The sequence below is a fragment of the Arachis hypogaea genome, chromosome 4 (genome assembly GCF_003086295.3).
Source record: "Arachis hypogaea cultivar Tifrunner chromosome 4, arahy.Tifrunner.gnm2.J5K5, whole genome shotgun sequence".
NCBI lineage: Eukaryota > Viridiplantae > Streptophyta > Magnoliopsida > Fabales > Fabaceae > Arachis > Arachis hypogaea.
In genome coordinates this window covers 83,429,168-83,452,903 of record NC_092039.1, presented here as the reverse complement: position 1 = coordinate 83,452,903, position 23,736 = coordinate 83,429,168, and the positions used below count along the sequence as shown (strand labels likewise).

The 23,736-nt window shown below is 36.5% G+C and overlaps 1 protein-coding gene across 1 annotated transcript; it reads left to right on the top strand.

Annotated features, from left to right (window-relative positions):
- The first annotated feature begins 244 nt into the window (after positions 1-244).
- Positions 245-1,159, top strand: LOC112794983 (protein FAR1-RELATED SEQUENCE 5-like). Its single transcript, XM_025836942.1, has one exon. It carries the CDS (start codon positions 245-247, stop codon positions 1,157-1,159), a length of 915 nt encoding a protein of 304 aa, XP_025692727.1.
- The last annotated feature ends 22,577 nt before the right edge of the window (positions 1,160-23,736 follow it).

Below are 23,736 nucleotides of genomic sequence, written 5' to 3'. Positions count from 1 at the left end.
GTTTGGTGCAATTGATTTTGATGCGTTGCGAGCTGAGGAGATTATGATGATAGAGTTTGTCGATTTGAAAACTGCTTACGACTTCTATAACGAGTACGGTCGAATTAAGGGATTTTCCATACGCCGGTCGAAGGTAGGGCGCTGCAAGAAGGCAGGATATGAGGGCGACATTATATGGCAAATTTTTGTATGCTCGTAACAAGGTGAACGAGATGCAAAGCATGTTCACAGAAATGATAGGAAGATGGATCCTAGACCAGTAACGCGATGCGGGTGTAATGCGCGGATAAAAGTTCATGTTGACTCGAGGAACAGGAGATGGTATGTTGACTTCTTCTCCGATGAACATAACTATGACATGTTGGAGGCAAGGTTTAGGGGAATGATATGGTCTTACCGGGCAATAAAAACGAGGCATTTACACCAGATTAATACTATGAGAAGCTCTGGCCTTCGAGTTCCAACAATATTTCGGGCATTTGCAAACCAAAGTGGTGGATTCGAGATGGTTGGGTTTCAAGTGAAAGACATCTATAATGCAATTGAGAAGCAAAGAAGAGCTGGAGCAAGCGACACGGATAATGCACTCAAGTATTTACAAATGTTGAAGAGGCGTGACCCCTGTATGTTTTGGAAGTATTCGTTGGATGAACAACGGAGGCTCCACAATATATTTTGGTGTGATGGTGCAAGTCAGTATGATTTCAATATTTTCAGAGATGTTATGGGGTTTGATGCAACGTACGGGAGGAATAAGTACAAATGTCCCCTTGTGATATTCTCTGGCGTGGATCACCACATGCGCATTGTTGTGTTTGGATGCGCGGTTCTCTCAAAGGAAGGGGAGGAAAGATGTGTGTGGTTGCTTCGGGCATTTCTGGAGGCCATGAAAGGAAAGGCTCCTAAGTCTGTTATTACCGACGATGATCAAGCCATGAAGAGTGCAATCAAAGCTGTATTTCCAGAAGCACATCATAGATTGTGCAGCTGGCACTTGCTACATAATGCGACCGCTCGAGTAGGTATTCCACGGTTTATGACCAAGTTTCGTCTTTGTTTAATGGGGGATTTGGAGGTCGATGACTTTGAAGATATATGGAATGATGCAGTTGAAGAATTTGGGTTGCAAAAAAAAATCATGGGTCAAGGATATGTATGAAAGGAAACATATGTCGTCAAATGCCCACATTAGGGGTAAGTTCTTTGCTGGGCTCAAGACAACATCAAGGTGTGAGGCGCTAAATACGCAGATAGGGAAGTTTATACACAACGGCTACAACTTGAGGGAATTTATTGAGCATTTCCAATAGTATTTAGAGTTCATGCGTAGGAGAGTAGTGGTTGCTGATTACAAATTTGCTTATGGAGAGCCGGTTGTGAAAACAAGATTGGAGGAGTTAGAGCGGTTTGCAGCAGCAGTATACACACGAGAGGTCTTTGTCTTATTTCGGGAGGTGCTATTACTAGCTAGCAATGTCAGAATAGTTTCTTCGAAGAAGACAAGCACGTGTACATTGTTTGAGGTGGCCATGTATTGCCAAGGTAGATCATGGAATGTTTCGTAGGGGGAGATAGATGATGAATTCAGATGCTCTTGCCTGCGCATGGAATCTTTTGGAATCCCATGTGTCCACATAGTTGGTGTACTTGTTAGACTTAACATGGTTGTTATTCCAGGTAGTCTTATACTGGGTCGTTGGACAAAGAAGGCAAAACAACCACCGATAAATAACCATGTTTTTAGTGGAGAGATTCCTGATGCAGCCTATATGAGTATGCATGCGGCAATGCTCGATGACTGTAGAGAACTGGTAAAGCTTTCTTGTAGTAACTTTGAGGATTACTTCGAGGTGAAGACCAAAATAGCTAATGAACGAGACGCGTTAAGAGAAAAGATCCGAAAAAGGTTGGTGACCACTGCTGAAGGCGAGGGCGATGATGCGTCCATACACGATCCTCCAAGAGCCAGACATAAAGGGTGTGGTCGTCATGTTGTGACGACTCGTGGGAGGTACTGGCGTGTCCAACGTTGTAGAAAGTGTGGCAAGGCTGGCCATAACACTCGTAGATGCGCAACCGGGAATGGTGAGGACACCACGCATGAATTAGATGCTTTTGGATCATCGCATAACATGGACGAATCACAAGAAGCCGAGGCTTCACAACAGATGGAGTATGATGATCTGAGCTTCTAAATGAGGTTGAAGAGGTATTACCTTATTTTACATTACTGTTTTATTATTGATTAAATTTCAATCCGTTCTCTGTGGTTGCTCATTCCACAAATATACACACCAAAGCCTAATGATAGCCAAATGAGACAAGTTGCACAAGTCCTACAGCTTTATATTGTTATTAAAAAAATTAGATGAAGGGATTGTTTCATTACTATTATCATTGAAATTGAAAATTCACTAATATATCAATTCAAAAGCTGATATCTTAGAAAAAGTTGGATAATAAAAGGTTCTTTTTTATCATTTGTCTGACTTCTGTATAAGTATTAATATTTAGTTGGATACTCAATAGTAGGCAACAAGCTTTTATCTGTTCCTGCCCAAACATAATGTTCTAAGTGAGAATTAGTTATTGACAGTTGCATGTTATGACTCTTTTGTACTATGATTCCAAATTATATGTTGCATGAGATGTATTTCGGACATACTAAAGACGTTATGTTTTACAGCAACTGTATTCAGATTCTGTCATTATCTTTTGAACTATGATTACATATGTATGTGATAAAACTCTTTACCATACATATATAGCAGCTAAAGTATTTGAGTTCTACCAATTCTTATATAGACTTATGTAGAAAGAGATAGAATTGTTACAAATCCTCTGTGCAAGCCCTTTAGTATTTGCATGTTCATTTTATAATTTTATTTGTAGTTATATCTGTAGGAGTATAGATAAGGTTGGGGCTTTTAAGGAAATCTAGTTCAATATTAGATAGAGCAGATAGTTAAAGAAGGCTAACTTCCCTGTGACTTTCTTACTTGTGTAATTTCCCTTTAGCTTATTCGTTGAATTGCTTGGAAAGTCTTTCACTAAAATTGGTATGATGTGTTGAATTGAAGAAAAGATCACATTGTTGGATTGAAGTTGAGTTTCTTGTTTCTCCAATTTTTCTGCAGTTGGATTGAAGTTGAATTTCTTGTTTTCCCAATTTTCTTATGCATTTGCAGAATTGCTGCTAGGGGACTACAGCAACCAAGCAAGCCCTTATCAAATAGTTGTCCATGGTAGGCACATTACTACAGGAGAATTTTGAGACTATGACTAGCATAGTGTTATTTTACGTATTTGATGTAGGCACGACGAAGAACGAACTTTACAACTTCACTTTGTTAATGTTGTACTACTTAACTTTGTTAATGTTGATGGTAATTTGTGTGTATCATTTTAACAGAATCAAAACCTGGCTTTGTTAACAAAGATGGCTTCCAATGTGTTTTTGACATTTTAATGATATACGTTGGTGTTTTTTTGGCAATTAGTTTCGGTTAAAATAAGCTCTTTTTTTAGTTGAACTATCAAGTAGTCAGCTGGGCCTTAGTTAAAATATTAAATTACAAGGGAAGCCCAACAATATAGTAGAATTATCTTTTGCTAGGCCCAAGAAGCTCTTTTTTTAGTTGAACTATCAAGTAATCTAGTGAGCCTATTAGTTAAAATATTAAATTACAAGGGAAGCCCAACGATATAGTAGAATTATCTTTTGCTAGGGTTCAGCGCTTACACAGTTTCTACTATCCAAAAAAGAAAAAGAACTTACTAAATGTACTGGAGAAAATAACAACGAAAAACTCCCTTTAATGTGGTTCTTTTTTTTTCAGATGCAAGGAAAAATAAAAAAGTGTTCTTTTTTATGACGAGGGAAATTAATCAAGTAGTTAAGATGTGAAAAGCATTATAAACCACAATTCTAGCAGGACCCAACACATAATAGAAGGATGTCCAAAGTATTCATTAGTTTCAATGAAGTGTTGATAATAGTTCTCACAACAGCAGTGACATGCGTAGCTAACAAGAAAGACATTCCAAAACCTACATGTGCACTTGCATGCTAATGCTCCCTTGACATAGTTAAGCCAATTTAGATGACCATCATGGATGTTGAAACTATATTGGGATAACAAAAAAATGGACATCTAAATCGGCGCTAATATTGTTCACGGACCATGCTAGCATAGAGTGCACTAAGAACATTAACCTTCTACTAATACGTGACAGTAACCAAAATATTAAACATTCATAATACTAAGACATAAGTAGGTTCCTAAGGCATGTATATAACAACCATAGGTGCTCATGGCAAGATTTGTCTTGCAGTCCTTCGAGAATTCCAGTCAACCAGGGACCGCTCCCAAATTTCATCTTGCATTTCATTGAAGTGCTCCGTAGCCAATGCAAGCGCAGTGTCCATCCTTATCTTGTCAGATATACAGTCAATGTTGTTCTGAAAAGGTGAGTGACAAATATAAGATAATGTTATAGTTACTTATGCCATCTCTATTAGGCTTGGATAATTGATGAGCGGATAATTTATACGCTTTTTGGCATTGTTTTTAGTATGTTTTTAGTATGTTTTAGTTAGTTTTTAGTATATTTTTATTAGTTTTTAGTTAAAATTCACTTTTCTGGACTTTACTATGAGTTTGTGTGTTTTTCTGTGATTTCAGGTATTTTCTGGCTGAAATTGAGGGACCTGAGCAAAAATCTGATTCAGAGGCTGAAAAGGACCGTAGATGCTGTTGGATTCTGACCTCCCTGCACTCGAAGTAGATTTTCTAGAGCTAAAGAAACCCAATTGGCGCGCTCTCAACTGCGTTGGAAAGTAGACATCCTGGGCTTTCCAGAAATATATAATAGTCCATATTTTTCCCGAGATTTGATAGCCCAAACCGGCGTTTCAAATCAGCTCAAAACTGCCCGGCGTTAAACGCCGGAACTGGCACAAGAATGGGAATTAAACACCCAAACTGGCACAAAAGCTGGCGTTTAACTCCAAGAGAAGTCTCTACACGAAAATGCTTCAATGCTCAGTCCAAGCACACACCAAGTGGACCCGGAAGTGGATTTGTATGTCATTTACTCATCCTTGTAAACCCTAGGCTACTAGTTCTCTACAAATAGGACCTTTTACTATTGTATTCTTATCTTGGTAGCTATCTTTAGTCTTATGCTATCTTAGATCATGGGGGCTGGCCTCACGGCCATACCTAGACCTTGTTCTTATGTATTTTCAACAGTGGAGTTTCTACACACCATAGATTAAGGTGTGGAGCTCTGCTGTACCTCGAGTATTAATGCAATTACTATTGTTCTTCTATTCAATTCAGCTTATTCTTGTTCTAAGATATTCATTTGCACCCAAGAACATGATGAATGTGATGATTATGTGACACTCATCATCATTCTCACTTATGAACGAGTGCCTGACAACCACTTCTGTTCTACAAGCAAACAAGGCTTGAATGTTTATCTCTTGGATCCCTTGATCGGAATCTTCGTGGTATAAGCTAGAATTGACGGCGGCATTCAAGAGAATCCGGAAGGTCTAAACCTTGTCTGTGGTATTCTGAGTAGGATTCAATGATTGAATGACTGTGACAAGCTTCAAACTCCTGAAGGCTGGGCGTTAGTGACAGACGCAAAAGAATCACTGGATTCTATTCCAACCTGATTGAGAACCGATAGATGATTAGCCGTGCCGTGACAGGGTGCGTAGAACATTTTCACTGAGAGGATGGGAGGTAGCCACTAACAACAGTGAAAACCTACATACAGCTTGCCATGGAAAGGAGTAAGAAGGATTGGATGAAGACAGTAGAAAAGCAGAGAGACGGAAGGGACAAAGCATCTCCATTCGCTTATCTGAAATTCTCACCAATGAATTACATAAGTATCTCTATCTTTATGCTTTATTCATATATCATCCATAACCATTTGAATCTGCCTGACTAAGATTTACAAGGTGACCATAGCTTGCTTCATACCAACAATCTCCGTGGGATCGACCCTTACTTGCGTAAGGTTTATTACTTGGACGACCCAGTGCACTTACTGGTTAGTTGTGCGAAGTTGTGATAAAGAGTTGAGATTACAATTGTGCGTACCATGTTGATGGCGCCATTGATGATCACAATGTCGTGCACCAAGTTTTTGGCACCGTTGCCGGGTATTGTTTGAGTTTGGACAACTGACGGTTCATCTTGTTGCTTAGATTAGGTATTTTTCTTCAGAGTTCTTAAAAATGAATTCTAGTGTTTCAAGGTGATGTTCTTATCATCACCAAAGCTGATTGATTTTCATCAATTTAGCTCTTGAATGCAATGTCCTACTGAAGCTCGACTAGCCATGTCTAATTCCTTTAGACTGAAGCTTTAGACTAACATTGCATGATTCCTGGAATTCTCATTAAGAATTTTGATATCTTTATTTTCTTTTTCACTTAATTTTCAAAAAAAAAAAAAACCAAAAATATTTTATGTTTCTTATTGGGACACTAGTCTCATTTTAAGTTTGGTGTCAATTGCATGTTTCTGTTCTTCTTGCATTTATCATGTGTCTTCAATGATCTTCAAGTTGTTCTTGATGATTTACTTGCTCTGATCTTTAAATTCTCTTGCTTTGTGTGTTTTGTTGTTTCTCATATGCATTGTCAATTTGTTAGTGTCAGTAGTATACAAACTTCTAAGTTTGGTGTCTTGCATGCATTGTTTATTTGATTCTAGTTGCATTTTGATTTTTCCTCATCATTAAAAATCCAAAAATTTTTAATTTGTGTCTTTTCAAGTCAATAATACAAAGAATTAAAAATTCAGAACATACTGTAGAGGAATTACACAGAAAAAGCTGGGCGTTCAAAATGCCCAGTGAAGAAGAAAAATTGGCGTTTAAACGCCAGCCAGGGTGCTTGGCTGGGCGTTTAACGCCCAAAAGGGGTGAGTTTTGGGGTTAAACGCCAGAATGTGCACCATTCTGGGTGTTTAACGCCAGGATGGCACAAGAGGGAAGATTCTGTTTTTAATGCCAATTTTTTTTCAAGTTTTCAAAATTTTTCAAAATCAAAATTTTTCAAATCAAATCTTTTCAATCAAATCTTTTTCAAAATCAATTTCTTTCCATTTTCAAAAATACTTGCTATCAATTAATGATTTGATTCAACATTTCAAGTATGTTGCCTTTTCTGTTGAGAAAGGTTTAATGTTTGAATCATATCTTTTCTTGTTAGCCAAGTCATTAATTTTTAAAATCAAATCTTTTTAAATTATTTTTCAAATCATATCTTCTTGATCACATCTTTTTCAAAATAGTTTTCAATCATATCTTTTTAATTTCTTATTTCAAAATCTTTTTCAAAAATCACTTGACTTCTTTTCCACTCTTAGTTTTCGAAAATCAATTAGTGTTTTTCAAAATGTTTTTAAAATCTCTTACTTAATTTTCGAAAATTTCTTCCCCTTTTCTCACATCCTTCTATTTATGGACTAACACTACTCCTCAATGCACAATTCGAACTCCATCTTTCCTTGATAAGTTCGAATTTTCTACCTCTACCTTCTATTTTTCTTTTCCTCTGACACCTCAAGGAATCTCTATACTGTGACATAGAGGATTCCATATTTTCTTGTTCTTTTCTCTTTCATATGAGTAGGAGCAAAGACAAAAGCATTCTTGTTGAGGCTGACCCTGAACCTGAAAGGACCTTGAAGCAAAAGCTAAGAGAAGCTAAAGCACAATTCTCTGTAGAGGACCTAATAGAAATCCTCAAAGAAGAAGACATGGCAGCCGAAAACAACAACAATGCCAACAATGCAAGGAAGGTGCTGGGTGACTTTACTGCACCTACTCCCGACTTCTATGGGAGAAGCATCTCTATCCCTGCCATTGGAGCAAACAACTTTGAGCTTAAGCCTCAATTAGTTTCTCTAATGCAACAGAATTGCAAGTTTCATGGACTTCCATTGGAAGATCCTCATCAGTTTCTAGCTGAGTTCTTACAAATCTGTGACACTGTCAAAACCAATGGGGTTGACCCTGAGGTCTACAGACTTATGCTATTCCCTTTTGCTGTAAGAGACAGAGCTAGGATATGGTTGGACTCACAACCTAAAGAAAGCCTGAACTCTTGGGAAAAGCTAGTCAATGCCTTCTTAGCAAAGTTCTTTCCACCTCAAAAATTTAGTATGCTTAGAGTAGAAGTCCAAACCTTCAGACAAAAGGAAGGTGAATCCCTCTATGAAGCTTGGGAAAGATACAAACAATTGATCAGAAAGTATCCTTCTGACATGCTTTCTGAATGGAGCATCATAGGTATCTTCTATGATGGTCTGTCTGAACTGTCCAAGATGTCATTGGATAGTTCTGCTGGAGGCTCTCTTCGTCTGAAGAAGACGCCTGCAGAAGCTCAAGAACTGATTAAAATGGTTGCAAATAACCAATTCATGTACACTTCTGAAAGGAATCCTGTGAACAATGGGACGAATCAGAAGAAAGGAGTTCTTGAGATTGATACTCTGAATGCCATATTGGCTCAGAACAAAATATTGACTCAGCAAGTCAATATGATTTCTCAAAGTCTGTCTGGAATGCAAGCTGCACCAGGAAATACTAAGGACGCTTCATCTGAAGAAGAAGCTTATGATCCTGAGAACCCTTCAATGGAAGAGGTGAATTACATGGGAGAACCCTATGGAAACACCTATAATCCTTCATAGAGAAATCATCCAAATCTTTCATGGAAGGATCAACAGAGACCTCAACAAGGTTTCAACAACAATAATGGTGGAAGAAACAGGTTTAGCAATGGCAAGCCTTTTCCATCATCTTCTCAGCAACAGATAGAGAATTCTAAGCAGAGCCACTCTGACTTAGTAACCATGGTCTCTGATCTAATCAAAACTACTCAAAGTTTTCATGACTGAAACAAGGTCCTCCATTAGAAACTTGGAGGCACAAGTGGGTCAGTTGAGTAAGAAAATTACTGAACTCCCTCCTAGCACTCTTCCAAGCAACACAGAAGAGAATCCAAAAGGATAGTGCAAGGCCATTAACATGACCTACATGTCCAAATTTGGAGAGGAGGAAGAGGCATTGAGCGCCACTGAGGAAGGCCTCAATGGACGTTCATTGGCCTCCAATGAGTTCCCTAATGAGGAACCATGGGAATCTGAGGCTCACACTGAGACCATAGAGATTCCATTGGATTTACTTCTACCATTCATGAGCTCTGATGAGTATTCTTCCTCTGAGGAGGATGAAGATGTCACTAAAGAGCAAGTTGCCAAGTACCTTGGAGCAATCATGAAGCTAAATGACAAGTTATTTGGTAATGAGACTTGGGAGGATGAACCCCCTTTGCTCACCAAAGAACTGGATAACTTGACTAGGCAGAGATTACCTCAAAAGAGACAGGACCCTGGGAAGTTCTCAATACCTTGTACAGTAGGCACCATGACCTTCAAGAAGGCTCTGTGTGACCTAGGGTCAAGCATAAATCTCATGCCCCTCTCTGTAATGGAGAAGCTAGGGATATTTGAGGTGCAAGCTGCAAAAATCTCACTAGAGATGGCAGACAATTCAAGAAAACAAGCTTATGGACTTATAGAGGATGTTCTGGTAAAAGTTGAAGACCATTACATCCCTGCTGATTTCATAGTCCTAGAGACTGGGAAGTGCATGGATGAATCCATCATCCTTGGCAGACCCTTCCTAGCCACAGCAAAGGCTGTGATTGATGTTGACAGAGGAGAATTGATCATTCAAGTGAATGAAGAATCCCTTGTGTTTAAGGCTCAAGGATATCCCTCTGTAACCATGGAGAGGAAGCCTCTCAAAACAGAGCCAAACAGAGCCCCCACAGTCAAACTCTAAGTTTGGTGTTGGGAGGCCACAACCAACTTCTAAGTTTGGTGTTGGGAGGTTCCAACATTGCTCTGAGCATATGTGAGGCTCCATGAGAGCCCACTGTCAAGCTACTGACATTAAAGAAGCGCTTGTTGGGAGGTAACCCAATGTTATATTTATTTATTTTTCCTTTGTTATTTTATATTTTCTGTAGGTTGATGATCATGGGAAGTCACAAAATCAATTGAAAAAGAAAAAACAGAATGAAAAACAGAAAGAAAAATAGCACACCCTGGAGGAAGACCTTGCTGGCGTTTAAACGCCAGTAAGGGCAGCAAATGGGCGTTTAACGCCCAGTCTGGCACCATTCTGGGCGTTTAACACTAGAAAGGGGCACCAGACTGGCGTTAAACTCCAGGAAAGGGCAAGAAGTTGGCGTTAAACGCCAGAAATGGGCACCAGCCCAGCGTTTAACGCCAGAATTGGCATAAAGAGCATTTTTGCTCGCCACTTGGTACAGGGATGAATTTTCCTTGACACCTCAGGATCTGTGGACCCCACAGGATCCCCACCTACCCCACCACTCTCTCTCTTCTTCTACTCTCTTCTTTCTTCTTTTGCTCGAGGACGAGCAAACCTTTTAAGTTTGGTGTGGTAAAAGCATTGCTTTTTGTTTTTCCATAACCATTTATGGCATCCAAGGCCGGAGAAACCTCTAGAAAGAGGAAAGGGAAGGCAAAAGCTTCCACCTCCGAGTCATGGGAGATGGAGAGATTCATCTCAAGGGTGCATCAAGACCACTTCTATGAAGTTGTGGCCATGAAGAAGGTGATCCCCGAGGTCCCTTTCAAACTCAAAATGAGTGAATATCCGGAGATCCGACATGAGATCCAAAGAAGAGGTTGGGAAGTTTTTACCAACCCCATTCAACAAGTCGGAATCTTAATGGTTTAAGAGTTCTATGCTAATGCATGGATCACTAAGAACCATGATCAAAGTGTGAACCCGGACCCAAAGAATTGGCTTACAATGGTTCGGGGGAAATACTTAGATTTTAGTCCGGAAAATGTAAGGTTGGCATTCAACTTGCCCATGATGCAAGGAGATGAACACCCTTACACTAGAAGGGTCAACTTTGATCAAAGGTTGGACCAAGTCCTCATGGACATTTGTGAAGAGGGCGCTCAATGGAAGAGAGATTCAAGAGGGAAGCCGGTTCAACTAAGAAGGCATGACCTCAAGCCCGTGGCTAGAGGATGGTTGGAGTTTATCCAACGCTCAATCATTCCCACTAACAACCGGTCCGAAGTTACTATAGACCGGGCCATCATGATTCATAGCATCATGATTGGAGAAGAAATAGAAGTTCATGAGGTTATAGCCCAAGAACTTTATAAGGTGGCGGACAAGTCCTCTACCTTGGCAAGGTTAGCCTTTCCTCATCTCATTTGTCACCTCTGTTATTCAGTTAGAGTTGACATAGAGGGAGACATCCTCATTGATGAGGACAAGCCCATCACTAAGAAAAGGATGGAGCAAACAAGAGACCCCTCTCATCATGAAATCCCTGAGATGCCTCAAGAGATGCACTTTCCTTCACAAAACTATTGGGAGCAAATCAATACCTCCCTAGGAGAATTGAGTTCCAACATGGGACAACTAAGGGTGGAGCACTAAGAACATTCCATCCTCCTCCATGAGAGAGGAGCAACAAAGGTAAGGAAGAGACATTGAGGAACTCAAGCACTCCATGAGATCTTCAAGAGGAAGAACAAGCCGCCATCACTAAGGTGGACCCGTTCTTTAATCTCTTTGTTCTTTATTTTTCTATTTTTCAAAAAATCATGCTTATGTTTATCTATGTTTATGTCTTATGATCATTAGTGTCTTAGTGTCTATGCCTTAAAGTTATGAATGTCCTATGAATCCATCACCTTTCCTAAATGAAAAATGTTCTTAATTGAAAAAGAGAAGAATTGCATGAATTTTAAATTTTATAACAGATTCATTATTTTGATGTGGTGGCAATATTTTGGTTTCTGAATGTATGCTTGAACAGTGCATAAATCTTTTGAATTTGTTGTTCATGAATGTTGGCTCTTGAAAGAATGATAAAAAAGGAGACATGTTACTGAGGATCTGAAAAATCATAAAAATGATTCTTGAAGCAAGAAAAAGCAGTGAATACGAAAAAAAAAGAAAGAGAGAGAAAAACGAAAAAAAAAAGCTAAAGCTAAAGCCCCGCTCATCTAATTAATACTGATCTTCATAGATGTTTTTGGAGTTCATTGCATATTCTCTTCTTTTTATCTTATTTGATTTTCAGTTGCTTGGGGACAAGCAACAATTTAAGTTTGGTGTTGTGATGAGCGGATAATTTATACGCTTTTTGTCATTGTTTTTAGTATGTTTTTAGTATGTTTTAGTTAGTTTTTAGTATATTTTTATTAGTTTTTAGTTAAAATTCACTTTTTTGGACTTTACTATGAGTTTGTGTATTTTTCTGTGATTTCAGGTATTTTCTGGCTGAAATTGAGGGACCTGAGCAAAAATCTTATTCAGAGGCTGAAAAGGACCGCAGATGTTGTTGGATTCTGACCTCCCTGCATTCGAAGTGGATTTTCTGGAGCTACAGAAACCTAATTGGCGCGCTCACAACTGCGTTGGAAAGTAGACATCCTGGGCTTTCCAGCAATATATAATAGTCTATACTTTGCCCGAGATTTGATGGCCCAAATCGGCGTTCCAAATCAGCTCAAAACTGCCCAGCGTTAAACGCCGGAACTGGCACAAGAATGGGAGTTAAACGCCCAAACTGGCACAAAAGCTGGCGTTTAACTCCAAGAAAAGTTTCTACACGAAAATGTTTCAATGCTCAGCCCAAGCACACACCAAGTGGGCCCAGAAGTGGATTTTTATGTCATTTACTCATCCTTGTAAACCCTAGGCTACTAGTTCTCTACAAATAGGACCTTTTACTATTGTATTCTTATCTTGGTAGCTATCTTTAGTCTTATGCTATCTTATATCATGGGGGCTGGCCTCATGGCCATGCCTAGACCTTGTTCTTATGTATTTTCAATGGTGGAATTTCTACACACCATAGATTAAGGTGTGGAGCTCTGCTGTACCTCGAGTATTAATGCAATTTCTATTGTTCTTCTATTCAATTCAGCTTATTCTTGTTCTAAGATATTCATTTGCACCCAAGAACATGATGAATGTGATGATTATGTGACACTCATCATCATTCTCACTTATGAACGAGTGCCTGACAACCCCTTCTGTTCTACAAGCAAACAAGGCTTGAATGTTTATCTCTTGGATCCCTTGATCGGAATCTTCGTGGTATAAGCTAGAATTGACGGTGAAATTCAAGAGAATCCGGAAGGTCTAAACCTTGTCTGTGGTATTCTGAGTAGGATTCAATAATTGAATAACTGTGACGAGCTTCAAACTCCTGAAGGCTGGGCGTTAGTGATAGACGCAAAAGAATCACTGGATTCTATTCCAACCTGATTGAGAACCGACAGATGATTAGCCGTGCCGTGACAGGGTGCGTAGAACATTTTCACTGAGAGGATGGGAGGTAGCCACTGACAACGGTGAATCCCTACATACAACTTGCCATGGAAAGGAGTAAGAAGGATTGGATGAAGACAGTAGGAAAGCAGAGAGACGGAAGGGACAAAGCATCTCCATTCGCTTATCTGAAATTCTCACCAATGAATTGCATAAGTATCTCTATCTTTATGCTTTATTCATATATCATCCATAACCATTTGAATCTACCTGACTAAGATTTACAAGGTGACCATAGCTTGCTTCATACCAACAATCTCCGTGGGATCGACCCTTACTCGCGTAAGGTTTATTACTTGGACGACCCAGTGCACTTGCTGGTTAGTTGTGCGAAGTTGTGATAAAGAGTTGAGATTACAATTGTGCGTACCATGTTGATGGCGCCATTGATGATCACAATTTCGTGCACCAATAATGTGACGACAGAAAAAGTTAAGGGAAGAAAATCTTTTGCTGCCCAACAGGGTTCAAAGTAAACAGCTGCTCCATTTGGAGCCAGAGAAGCATCCACAGTTTGTCATAGTAGCTGCATGGATAATTAAATTATAGAGCCCATCATGATTTAATGAAGATAATATTATCAAAAAACTAGCAACTGTCAAAATACCCTACTAGTTGTTCATATTTGGAACCCCGAGAACAAAATTTGGGTGCCATTCAGCCAGAGGAGGTCTGCTACCCAAAACATTCAGGTCAGGGTACAAGACCTTCAAGACCTTATCTAGTGCCCTTGACTATAGATAAACCATAGAAGAGGACCATGAAAAATGTTGTTGTGTTAATAATGGCAGAATAGAGACACTCGATTGCATAAATGCATATTGATTTGCTTCAATTTGAGGACTATAAGGAGATTATGTCAACTTATATCATAACACAAATGACTCTTATGACTCTCTTATTGTATAAGATACCTGAGAATTCCCATGAATGGTTATTAGTTTATGGCTAATCATAAAGGTGATGAACTCACAAGATATTGGAAGACAAATTAAGGATCAATTTATTTCATGTGTGAAGAATGATTATTTATAGAAAGATAACAACACTACTATGCAGAAAAAGGTGCATGTTACTGTTGAACTATGCTTTTTGGTAGGCTATGAAACTATTGACATAGTTTCATTAGCATATGCTTCTAGTTGGCAAACATTCGATGCACTAATGCACTATAAATCAGGTTGAGCAAAACCCACCACAGTAGGAGTTCACACAACAACTAATTATAATGAAATAAACTTAATTTTCTTAGTTACCTTTTTTATCTGTGGTTAATAATTTGAAAATCAATAGTGTTCATTTATGTATAATAAAAGGAAATAATTACCACCAAGTAGCTCAGAAGGGTTCAAACTTACCACCTCTGAAGCAGCATGAACCCTCCCTATATGGGATTCAAGTGTTGGAAAACTATCAAACAACCATATTTTTCCGTTTGGGATGTCCACTGTCATAAGATAGTAGTGGCTTTCTTTTGACGGTTTCAGCACATCTTTCATTTGAACATAAATCTGAATAATATACAAGACAATCATGTGAGAACATATCAGCATGTTGGAAACATAAAAATCAATGAAAGGGATACAAGGTGAACTTACATATTTCAGAGCAGTTGGTTTGGGAAAGTAATTGATGAGCGGATATTTTATACGCTTTTTGGGGGTAATTTCATGTAGATTTTAGCATGTTTTAATTGGTTTTTAGTAGAATATTATTGGTCTTTAGGCAAAAATCATATTTCTGGACTTTACTATGAGTTTGTGTGTTTTTCTGTGATTTCAGGTATTTTCTGGCTGAAATTGAGGGAGCTGAGCAAAAATCTGAGTTAGGCTGAAAAAGGACTGCTGATGCTGTTGGATCCTGACCTCTCTGCACTCAAAATGGATTTTCTGGAGCTACAGGAGTCCAATTTGCGCGCTCTCAACGGCGTTGGAAAGTAAACATCCAGGGCTTTCCAGCAATATATAATAGTCCATACTTTGCGCGAAGATAGATGACGTAACTTGGTGTTGAACGCCAAGTACATGCTGCTGTCTGGAGTTAAACGCCAGAAACACGTCATGATTCGGAGTTGAACGCCCAAAACACGTTATAACTTGGAGTTCAACTCCAAGAAAAGCCTCAGTTCGTGGATAGCTTTAGTCTCAGCCCCAGCACACACCAAGTGGGCCCCAGAAGTGGATTTCTGCACCAATTATCTTAGTTTATTCATATTCTGTAAACCTAGGTTACTAGTTTACTATTTAAACAACTTTTAGAGACTTATCTTGGACCTCTCATGACATTTTCAGATCTGAATTACATACTTTTTGACGGCATGAGTCTCTAAACTCCATTGTTGGGGGTGAGGAGCTCTGCAGCGTCTCGATGAATTAATACAATTCCTTTATTTTCCATTCAAACACGCTTGTTCTTATCTAAGATGTGCATTCGCGCTTAATTATGGAGAAGGTGATGATCCGTGACACTCATCACCTTCCTCAATCCATGAACGTGTGCCTGACAACCACCTCCGTTCTACATCAGATTGAATGAGTATCTCTTAGATTCATTACTCAGAATCTTCGTGGTATAAGCCGGATTGATGGCGGCATTCATGAGAATCCAGAAAGTCTAAACCTTGTCTGTGGTATTCTGAGTAGGATTCTGGGATTGAATGACTGTGACGAGCTTCAAACTCCTGAAGGCTGGGCGTTAGTGACAAACGCAAAAGAATCAATGGATTCTATTCCAACCTGATTGAGAACCGACAGATGATTAGCCGTGCTGTGACAGAGCATAGGAACGTTTTCACTGAGAGGATGGGAAGTAGCCATTGACAACGGTGACACCCTACATAGAGCTTGCCATGGAAGGGACTTTGCGTGTGGAAAAAGGATTTCAAGGAAGAGTTGAAGTTCAGAGGACAAAGCATCTCCAAAACTCCAACATATTTCTCATTACTGCACAATAAGTAATGCTTTTATTCTCTTTTATTTTTCCAATCTAATAATTCCAACTGATAATTTTAATTAATATCCTGACTAAGAATAATAAGATAAACATAGCTTGATTCAAACCAATAATCTCCGTGGGATCGACCCTTACTCACGTAAGGTATTACTTGGACGACCCAGTGCACTTGCTGGTTAGTTGTGCGGATCACAAATTCGTGCACCAGTAATCATCGGCATAATACGTGATAACATGCTCGTCGTTGATCTCTGGGTCTAGTATGAACTCCTGCAAGGAAAGAGCAAAGCAAAGTTTATTTATTTGTGTCCCAAATGTGAATGTTAGCTAGGTTTTTAAATAGGATAACTACTTACTGAGAAAATGACTGGGAGTGACCAAACAGTGCATTCATGGAGTTGAGCTTGTGTACATGCAGTTTTATAAGACATGAGCTCCATGACAAACTCCGATGGATCATTCCCTGGCAAAAGGCAAGAGAATGCTTCACGGTCCATAGTATGAGTTCCTCTCTTGAAAAGAACCTCATTCGAACTCAATGAAGCACCAAATAAATAGGCCGCTGCCTGAGCCTCCTCAAGGCTATAACGCATTGCCCGCATAATCTTGAAGTTCGAACGGATAAACTGTTAAGACGTGAAACAGGTTGTTAGGGTTTAGTTAATGACAAAAGATAAGCACCTAATAGTCCATAGACAATTCTTCTTACCGGAGGAAAGGTAACCCCCACAGTAGCGTAGCTCAACTTCAGTGGTGGTTCTCGCATTGGCTTGCGCATCTTACCACTCCTCTTCATATCCTCTGGAGAGCGTTGAGCAATCTTTGTAATTTTTGAAGGTTTTGGTGTTCCAAGCACGGAAGGTGCACCGCATGCAACATTCTCACCAAGTCCACCCTAAACAAGTTCAAATAAAAAAATAACCTCTACATTAACAACAAAAAATGAGTTTCAAACAGGTTCATGGGAAATGCGGTAAATATAATTACCCTGACTTTACCCCTCATTTGCAGAGGAATGTAGGAGGAGTGGACCGGGGCAACTGCTGTGGCACCTGAAGAGGAACCTCCGGCGCCGGACGTGTTGAACATGCGGGTCTGTTCTTGATGAATAATAGAGCCCAATATAAGAGTGTCCTCATTCCAGTTGCCAAGGATCCCAGAGTGCAGCAAGGGTTCCATAGAGGGCACGGTGTTACCCACAGGTTGGCCAGCTGGTTTTTCGGGGATGTAGACCTCCTTCTCATCTCTTGCAATCGGAATGGTTATGTTCTTGCCACCGCCGACATCATCATCGTCAACAACAATGACATCAGATGCGGCGTTGAGAGATTTGTTAGGTTGTCCATCTTTCTGCCCCAAAGTTTTCATCACTTGGTCAACCAAAGTGGTGGCTCTTTTCAGGTCACCGGCAATAGCTCCAACCTGCTCGGCTCCCTACTCGAAAGTCTGTTTATGAGGAATAGAATAAAGTTTCGGTAAGTTATTTATGTAAATTTTGAAACCAGAATATCGTTATGTAACTTAAGAATTTTGTCAAACAGAGTTACCTGAAGAACCTTGAACATATTCTTGGCAAGACCCTCCATGGTTCTATTCAGGACCTTCAACGCAGCATAAACATCACTGTCCTGAGAAAACAACACAGACTCACACATTAATATCATATGAGTACGACATTATAGTTTAAAATAAATGAGAATGAGTAATAAGGAGCAATGTACCTTAGGAATAGGTGACCCATCTTGGTGTTCTTCCACAGCCTTCACTGCCTCATCAGCATCCATGATAGGAGAGAACCAGTTCTTGGGTAGTGAATAATAAAGCAAGAGAAGCAGTTTCTGATTGGTGTGAATGGTAAGACATAATCTTACTTAAAGGAGTAGTGAAGGGTTGTCTTGAGAAGTGAATGAATAGAGGTAATGAGTGGAATTCTCTTAGGTTATGGCATAGGGTAGCTTTATGGGAAAAGGGGAAGCATAATATCTAGCTTAATCTCCCGTCTGTGGTCTGTAGTAGAAAATCTAATGGTTAAACCATCTTGCATCCATGAGAATGAGAGAATCTCAGTGTAACCTTCTGGTCTTCTATTCTCCTAACCTCTGCCAACACCATACCTAATCTAAGTGAATGAGACATGATGGTGTCACAAATCATCCACAACACTCAAACATCAACTAATTTGTTACCATGGAATCTTCCTATTTGACATGTGTATAAAATCATTATAATTTATTATATTTAATGGGATAAAAAATAAAATACAACTGATAATGTCAGATACACTTATTAATCCTTGAAAAATGTAATAAAATGGGTAATGTGGTAAAATAAATAAACTTCTTTGGATAAAAAAAAAATCTGATACATTGTGTAAATTCCTTTTTTTTTTACACATAGACACCATTTTTTTGTTGAAATATTTCATAGTTTGAAATCTTTAATTTTTATCGTGCTGGTTTATATTTTTTTATATTATATTTTTAAATCATTGATCACAATATAAAAATTTTTTTTAAGAATTGGATTTTCGTTAGAGCATTATACACTTAAATATATGTGTCGTCAATCAATACATTTAGGTATTATAAGCTCTTATTATACAATTAAATATTTGTGGCGTCAATCAATTCATTTAGCCATTATAAGCTCCTACTACCTATTTTTTAAATTGGTGGGAGAATAATTCTATTTAGAATTACCATAGTTATATCCTTCATATTTACGCATTTTTCAAATTTTGATTGAATCCGTCATCCCTAAAGAGGATGCATTATTATCTCAATATAACCTAGAAAGTGAGTATCGCCCGCTCATATGACAAATGATTTAAATCCAATTTACCATATCCAGTGGAGGTTCATAATAATCGTTAATCTACTTCAGCATTAATAACATTTTACACATATTTTTTTTAACTTAAATACAACTGCCACTCATACCACAGCAGACACACTTAGTACCACTTCTAGTTCTACTTAATTAGATAATGAAAGAAGTAAGAAACGGCGAGAAAGAAACAATGAAGTCACAAATTAGTTCTTACAACAAGTAGTTTATGCAACCTTCCCCTTGCATGCGACGGATCTGTAATCAATCATTTTGATCCTTCATCTTGAACACACTAGACAACTTTTCAATAATTTTCCCCATTTGAATGAACAACTCCCGCTTCTCCGTCTCAAGTCGAGACACACGAGCTTGCAGTGACCCCACCGCCTCCACTAGTTGACAAATTGTAACACTCTCTGCATAAAATCAGTAAATGAATCTCTCAAGCCCAATAATATGTAATGCACATAAATCTCATAATCGATTCAAGTACAATGTTACCGTTCCCGAACTGGTACTGAAACTCCGGTTGATTGTGTGGCGACGGGTGCGAGCTGGAACCATCTTGGGACTGGAGACCACCTGGTGGGAATGGAGCCCTCGTCATCATCTCCACACTGGGGGGTGGTTCACATCCAACCCTGCAACACCTACACCTCCAAAGGAAGAATCTTCCGCCATGGTAGGCCATCCACGCGTTGAATCCAGCCTCATAGCTATGGTACCGACGGTGCATATTTCCTGGAAATCCCATGACCTGCTGTTCTGCCGCCTCCCACGTTGGATAGATTCTGCGTATTCGCCCCCTGAAAATCACGTAACAGTTGCCGTTGACGCGGAACACCATCATGGATAACCTATCTTTACTGCGCTCGAGTCCCACAACCCCCTGGTTACAGCAGCTAAGAAATTGAAGAATGAAGGGTTACATTTGTGTGGGGTTAGATCTAACCCTAAAACCCGCTTCCTGTGAATGTCACGTGATATAAATTTGGCTAAAAAATATTACATAATATAAAAAATTTACGAAAACAGTCAAACGTAAAAAATAAAATTATTAATAAAATAATAAAACAAATAATAAATAATATAAAAATTTTTAATATTTTATTTTTCCTATTAAAAATAATAAGTTAAGTAAAATAACAATCATAATTAATCATAAAAGCATAATTAGTAACAAGTTAGAGTCCAAACAGTAATAAAAATAAAATTATTGAAAGTACTTAAAAAGAATATTATAATATATTATTTGTATATTATTTTTAATTTTAATAAATAAATATTAATTTTTATTATAATAATAAAAAATTACAACATATTAAAATAGAATATTATAAAAAATATTATTTAAAAAATATAATAAAAAAGTTATGAAATTTATTATTATTATTATTATTATTATTATTATTATTATTATTATTATTATTATTATTATTATTATTATTATTATTATTATTATTATTATTATTATTATTATTATTATTACGTAATAGTAAATTTTTGTTAACCATTTTAAAAAATAATTCAATTTAAACGTGTTATATCAATTTATTTTGGAAGAAAGAGTAGACAAAAAAAAAGGGGTCAGAAGGAGCAGAGAAGGAAGGCAGAGGAAAATTTTTAAAATAGACAAGACATAAAAGATTAAACAAAAGGAAAATGGTTTGAGAATTGAGACTTGAGGGTACCGCTACTGCTTACTCATAAAAAAAAGAAGATGAGATAAAAATTTTGGGTTGCATAATTCAAAATGATTAAAATGAAATTTTATGTTTTTCAATGGCGGGAATGGTGTTTTTCTGTTTCCTTCTCTTTTTTTCGTTAATTCTTCCATGCTTTAATATAACTGGATTTTTTTAAATAAATAATTTATTGATTTTAATTATCAAAATAAATAACTTGTAATGTGTTTACCAATTTAAATGAATGATTTATTTTTTTATTATTTAAAATAGACTGTTTAATTTTTTTATTATGTTAAATCGTACATCTTTTTATTATTTGAAACGTTATATTTTTTAGAGTTTGATCTAATTTAGATTATTAATATTTTTTATTATTTTCAATAATCATATTTAATTATTTATAAATACATACATCTCATTTATACGATAAACGATATAATTTTTTATTTATCTTGCTTACATTGAAACTGAGACATATAGACATTGAAAAAAATATAAGTCTCTCGTTTACACAGTAAACAAGTTATGTGCAAAATTATCTTGTTTATAGCGTAAACGAACTAGATAAATGTGGTGCAAATTGATAAATATGCTACAAAATAATTAATTTACTAATTAAAATAATTAAATTATTTATTTAAAAATGTATATTGAGTAAGTACTTTACATATATGGTTTGTTTAGATTTTTCAATTTTTTCAATATAGGTGCTTTAAGATTATTTCATGCCTAGTAATATTATAGAGGACGCACAAAACAACCGTGTACATTGAAATTGACATTTAGAATAATGCTAATACATTTCATGTTAAATTTATAGTGATCGAACATTAATTTTTTTTATTTCATATTATTTTACATTATATGAATTTTATGTTTGCAGTTTAATTTATGTATAAATTTTAATTTTTTATCTTAATTTATGTATGAATATATAAATCTTAAAGTATTATTTAATTGTTATAGGAAGGATAAGAGTGGGGAGGGTACTCGCAGAAAAGGGTTAGGGTACAACATTATAGTTGAGTATTAATTTGTATGAAAAAAAAACCATAATAACTTTGGAGATAATTGTCAGGGGGCGGATGGAGTATTCACTCATAAAAAAATAGTTGATCAAATTTAATGAATTAAAAGACAAATAAAGAAACACTCTTTTAGGAGACAATGATTTACTTAACTAAATTAATCTGTGTTTATTATATTTAATGAATTAAAAGAAATAAATTAGAATCACTTTTAATAATTGATTGTTTGATATAAATTATTATAAATTGTATAATATTTAAATATATAATCAAATCAATTAGTTGCTATAATTAATTCACGGTAGTAACTTGTATTTAATGAATTAAAAGAAATAAATCAGAAAATACTCTAAGAAACATGCCACGTCAGCTCCGTCATTAAGTGCAGAAATCTCATTTAGTTCACTTCACCTCTCTTAACTTCTCGGGTAAGTTACTATTGTTGAGGTATTGGAGCCTGAGCCTTAATCGCATTTCTGGGTTCGATTCTTATCTCGTATTAGATGATATGGTCTATTACACAAATAAAAATAATTTATTTTTATTATGCTATTTAAAAATAGTATTTTTTGTATGCCAAAACATAATTATATATTAGTGTAAATAAAATCTTATTGATAGTTACAGAATTAAATCAAAATTATTATTTTTAAAACAATTTAATTTTAATTTTAATTTTTAATGAAAACATTAATATTCTCAACAAATTATAATTCTGGAGACAAATATTTAATTTCAATTATATCAGACTCATGTTTATTTCCAACTGTTGTAATCACTTTTTGAATACGATCGATGGGTTTCTCCATCATAAAGTGCTGCTGCATAATCTTCTCAAATAAAAAATTCTTTATGCCTTATCCAATCTGCTAAATTATCTATTTTGATTATTTTGTATTTTTTTAATTCAAAATCCCTTTGTGATTCTCGAATACAATTTTTTTGTGACATAATTATTTTTAAATAATAAATTTCTCTTTTTCGTATAAAAATATATGTTAATTATTTATTATTCTTGCATTAAATTGATGTTACAAAATATTAAAAAAAATTTCTAAACACTAAATCCTAAATACTAAAAATTAAAACCTAAACGCTAAATCCTATAACCTAAACCCTAAAACACCAAACTATCATTTTTAATACTATGATCCTTACACCCTAAATCCTAAACCCTAAACACAAATGATTATTTCTAATAATCTAACACGTAACCCCTAACACATAACTCCTAAACCCTAAATCCCTAAAATCTAAACCCTAAACTATAATTTCTAATCCTGTAACCCTTGTACCGTAAACCCTAAACTCTAAATCATAAATTATCATTTCTAATACTCTAACCCTTGCATCGTAAATCCTAAACCCTAGATGTTAAACTCTAAACTATCATTTCTAAGCCTGTAATCTTTGTACCCCTAAACCCTAAACTCTACATTCCAAATCCTGAATCCTAAACTATTATTTCTAATACTTTAACCCTTGTATCATAAATTCTAAACCCTAAATTTAAACTATCATTTTTAAAATCCTAAAATATAAAATCCTAAACATTAATCCCTAGACACAATATTCAACCATAAAACCTAAATTATTAGCTATAAACCTTAAACATTAAATACTAACTATAATATAAAAATATTTTAACACTTATAATAACATTGACATCTAATATTTTAAATTTTATTTATTTTTCTCATGATAATAAAATTATAACATACTAAGTAAATTCTTTAAAAGGATTATATTTTAAATATCTTATTCATCAATATATTTTAAATTCATATATATATATATATATA

What these genes read in the sequence shown, in the direction of transcription:
- LOC112794983 (XM_025836942.1), top strand. Translation starts at nt 245, where the DNA reads ATGGATCCTAGACCAGTAACGCGATGCGGGTGTAATGCGCGGATAAAA.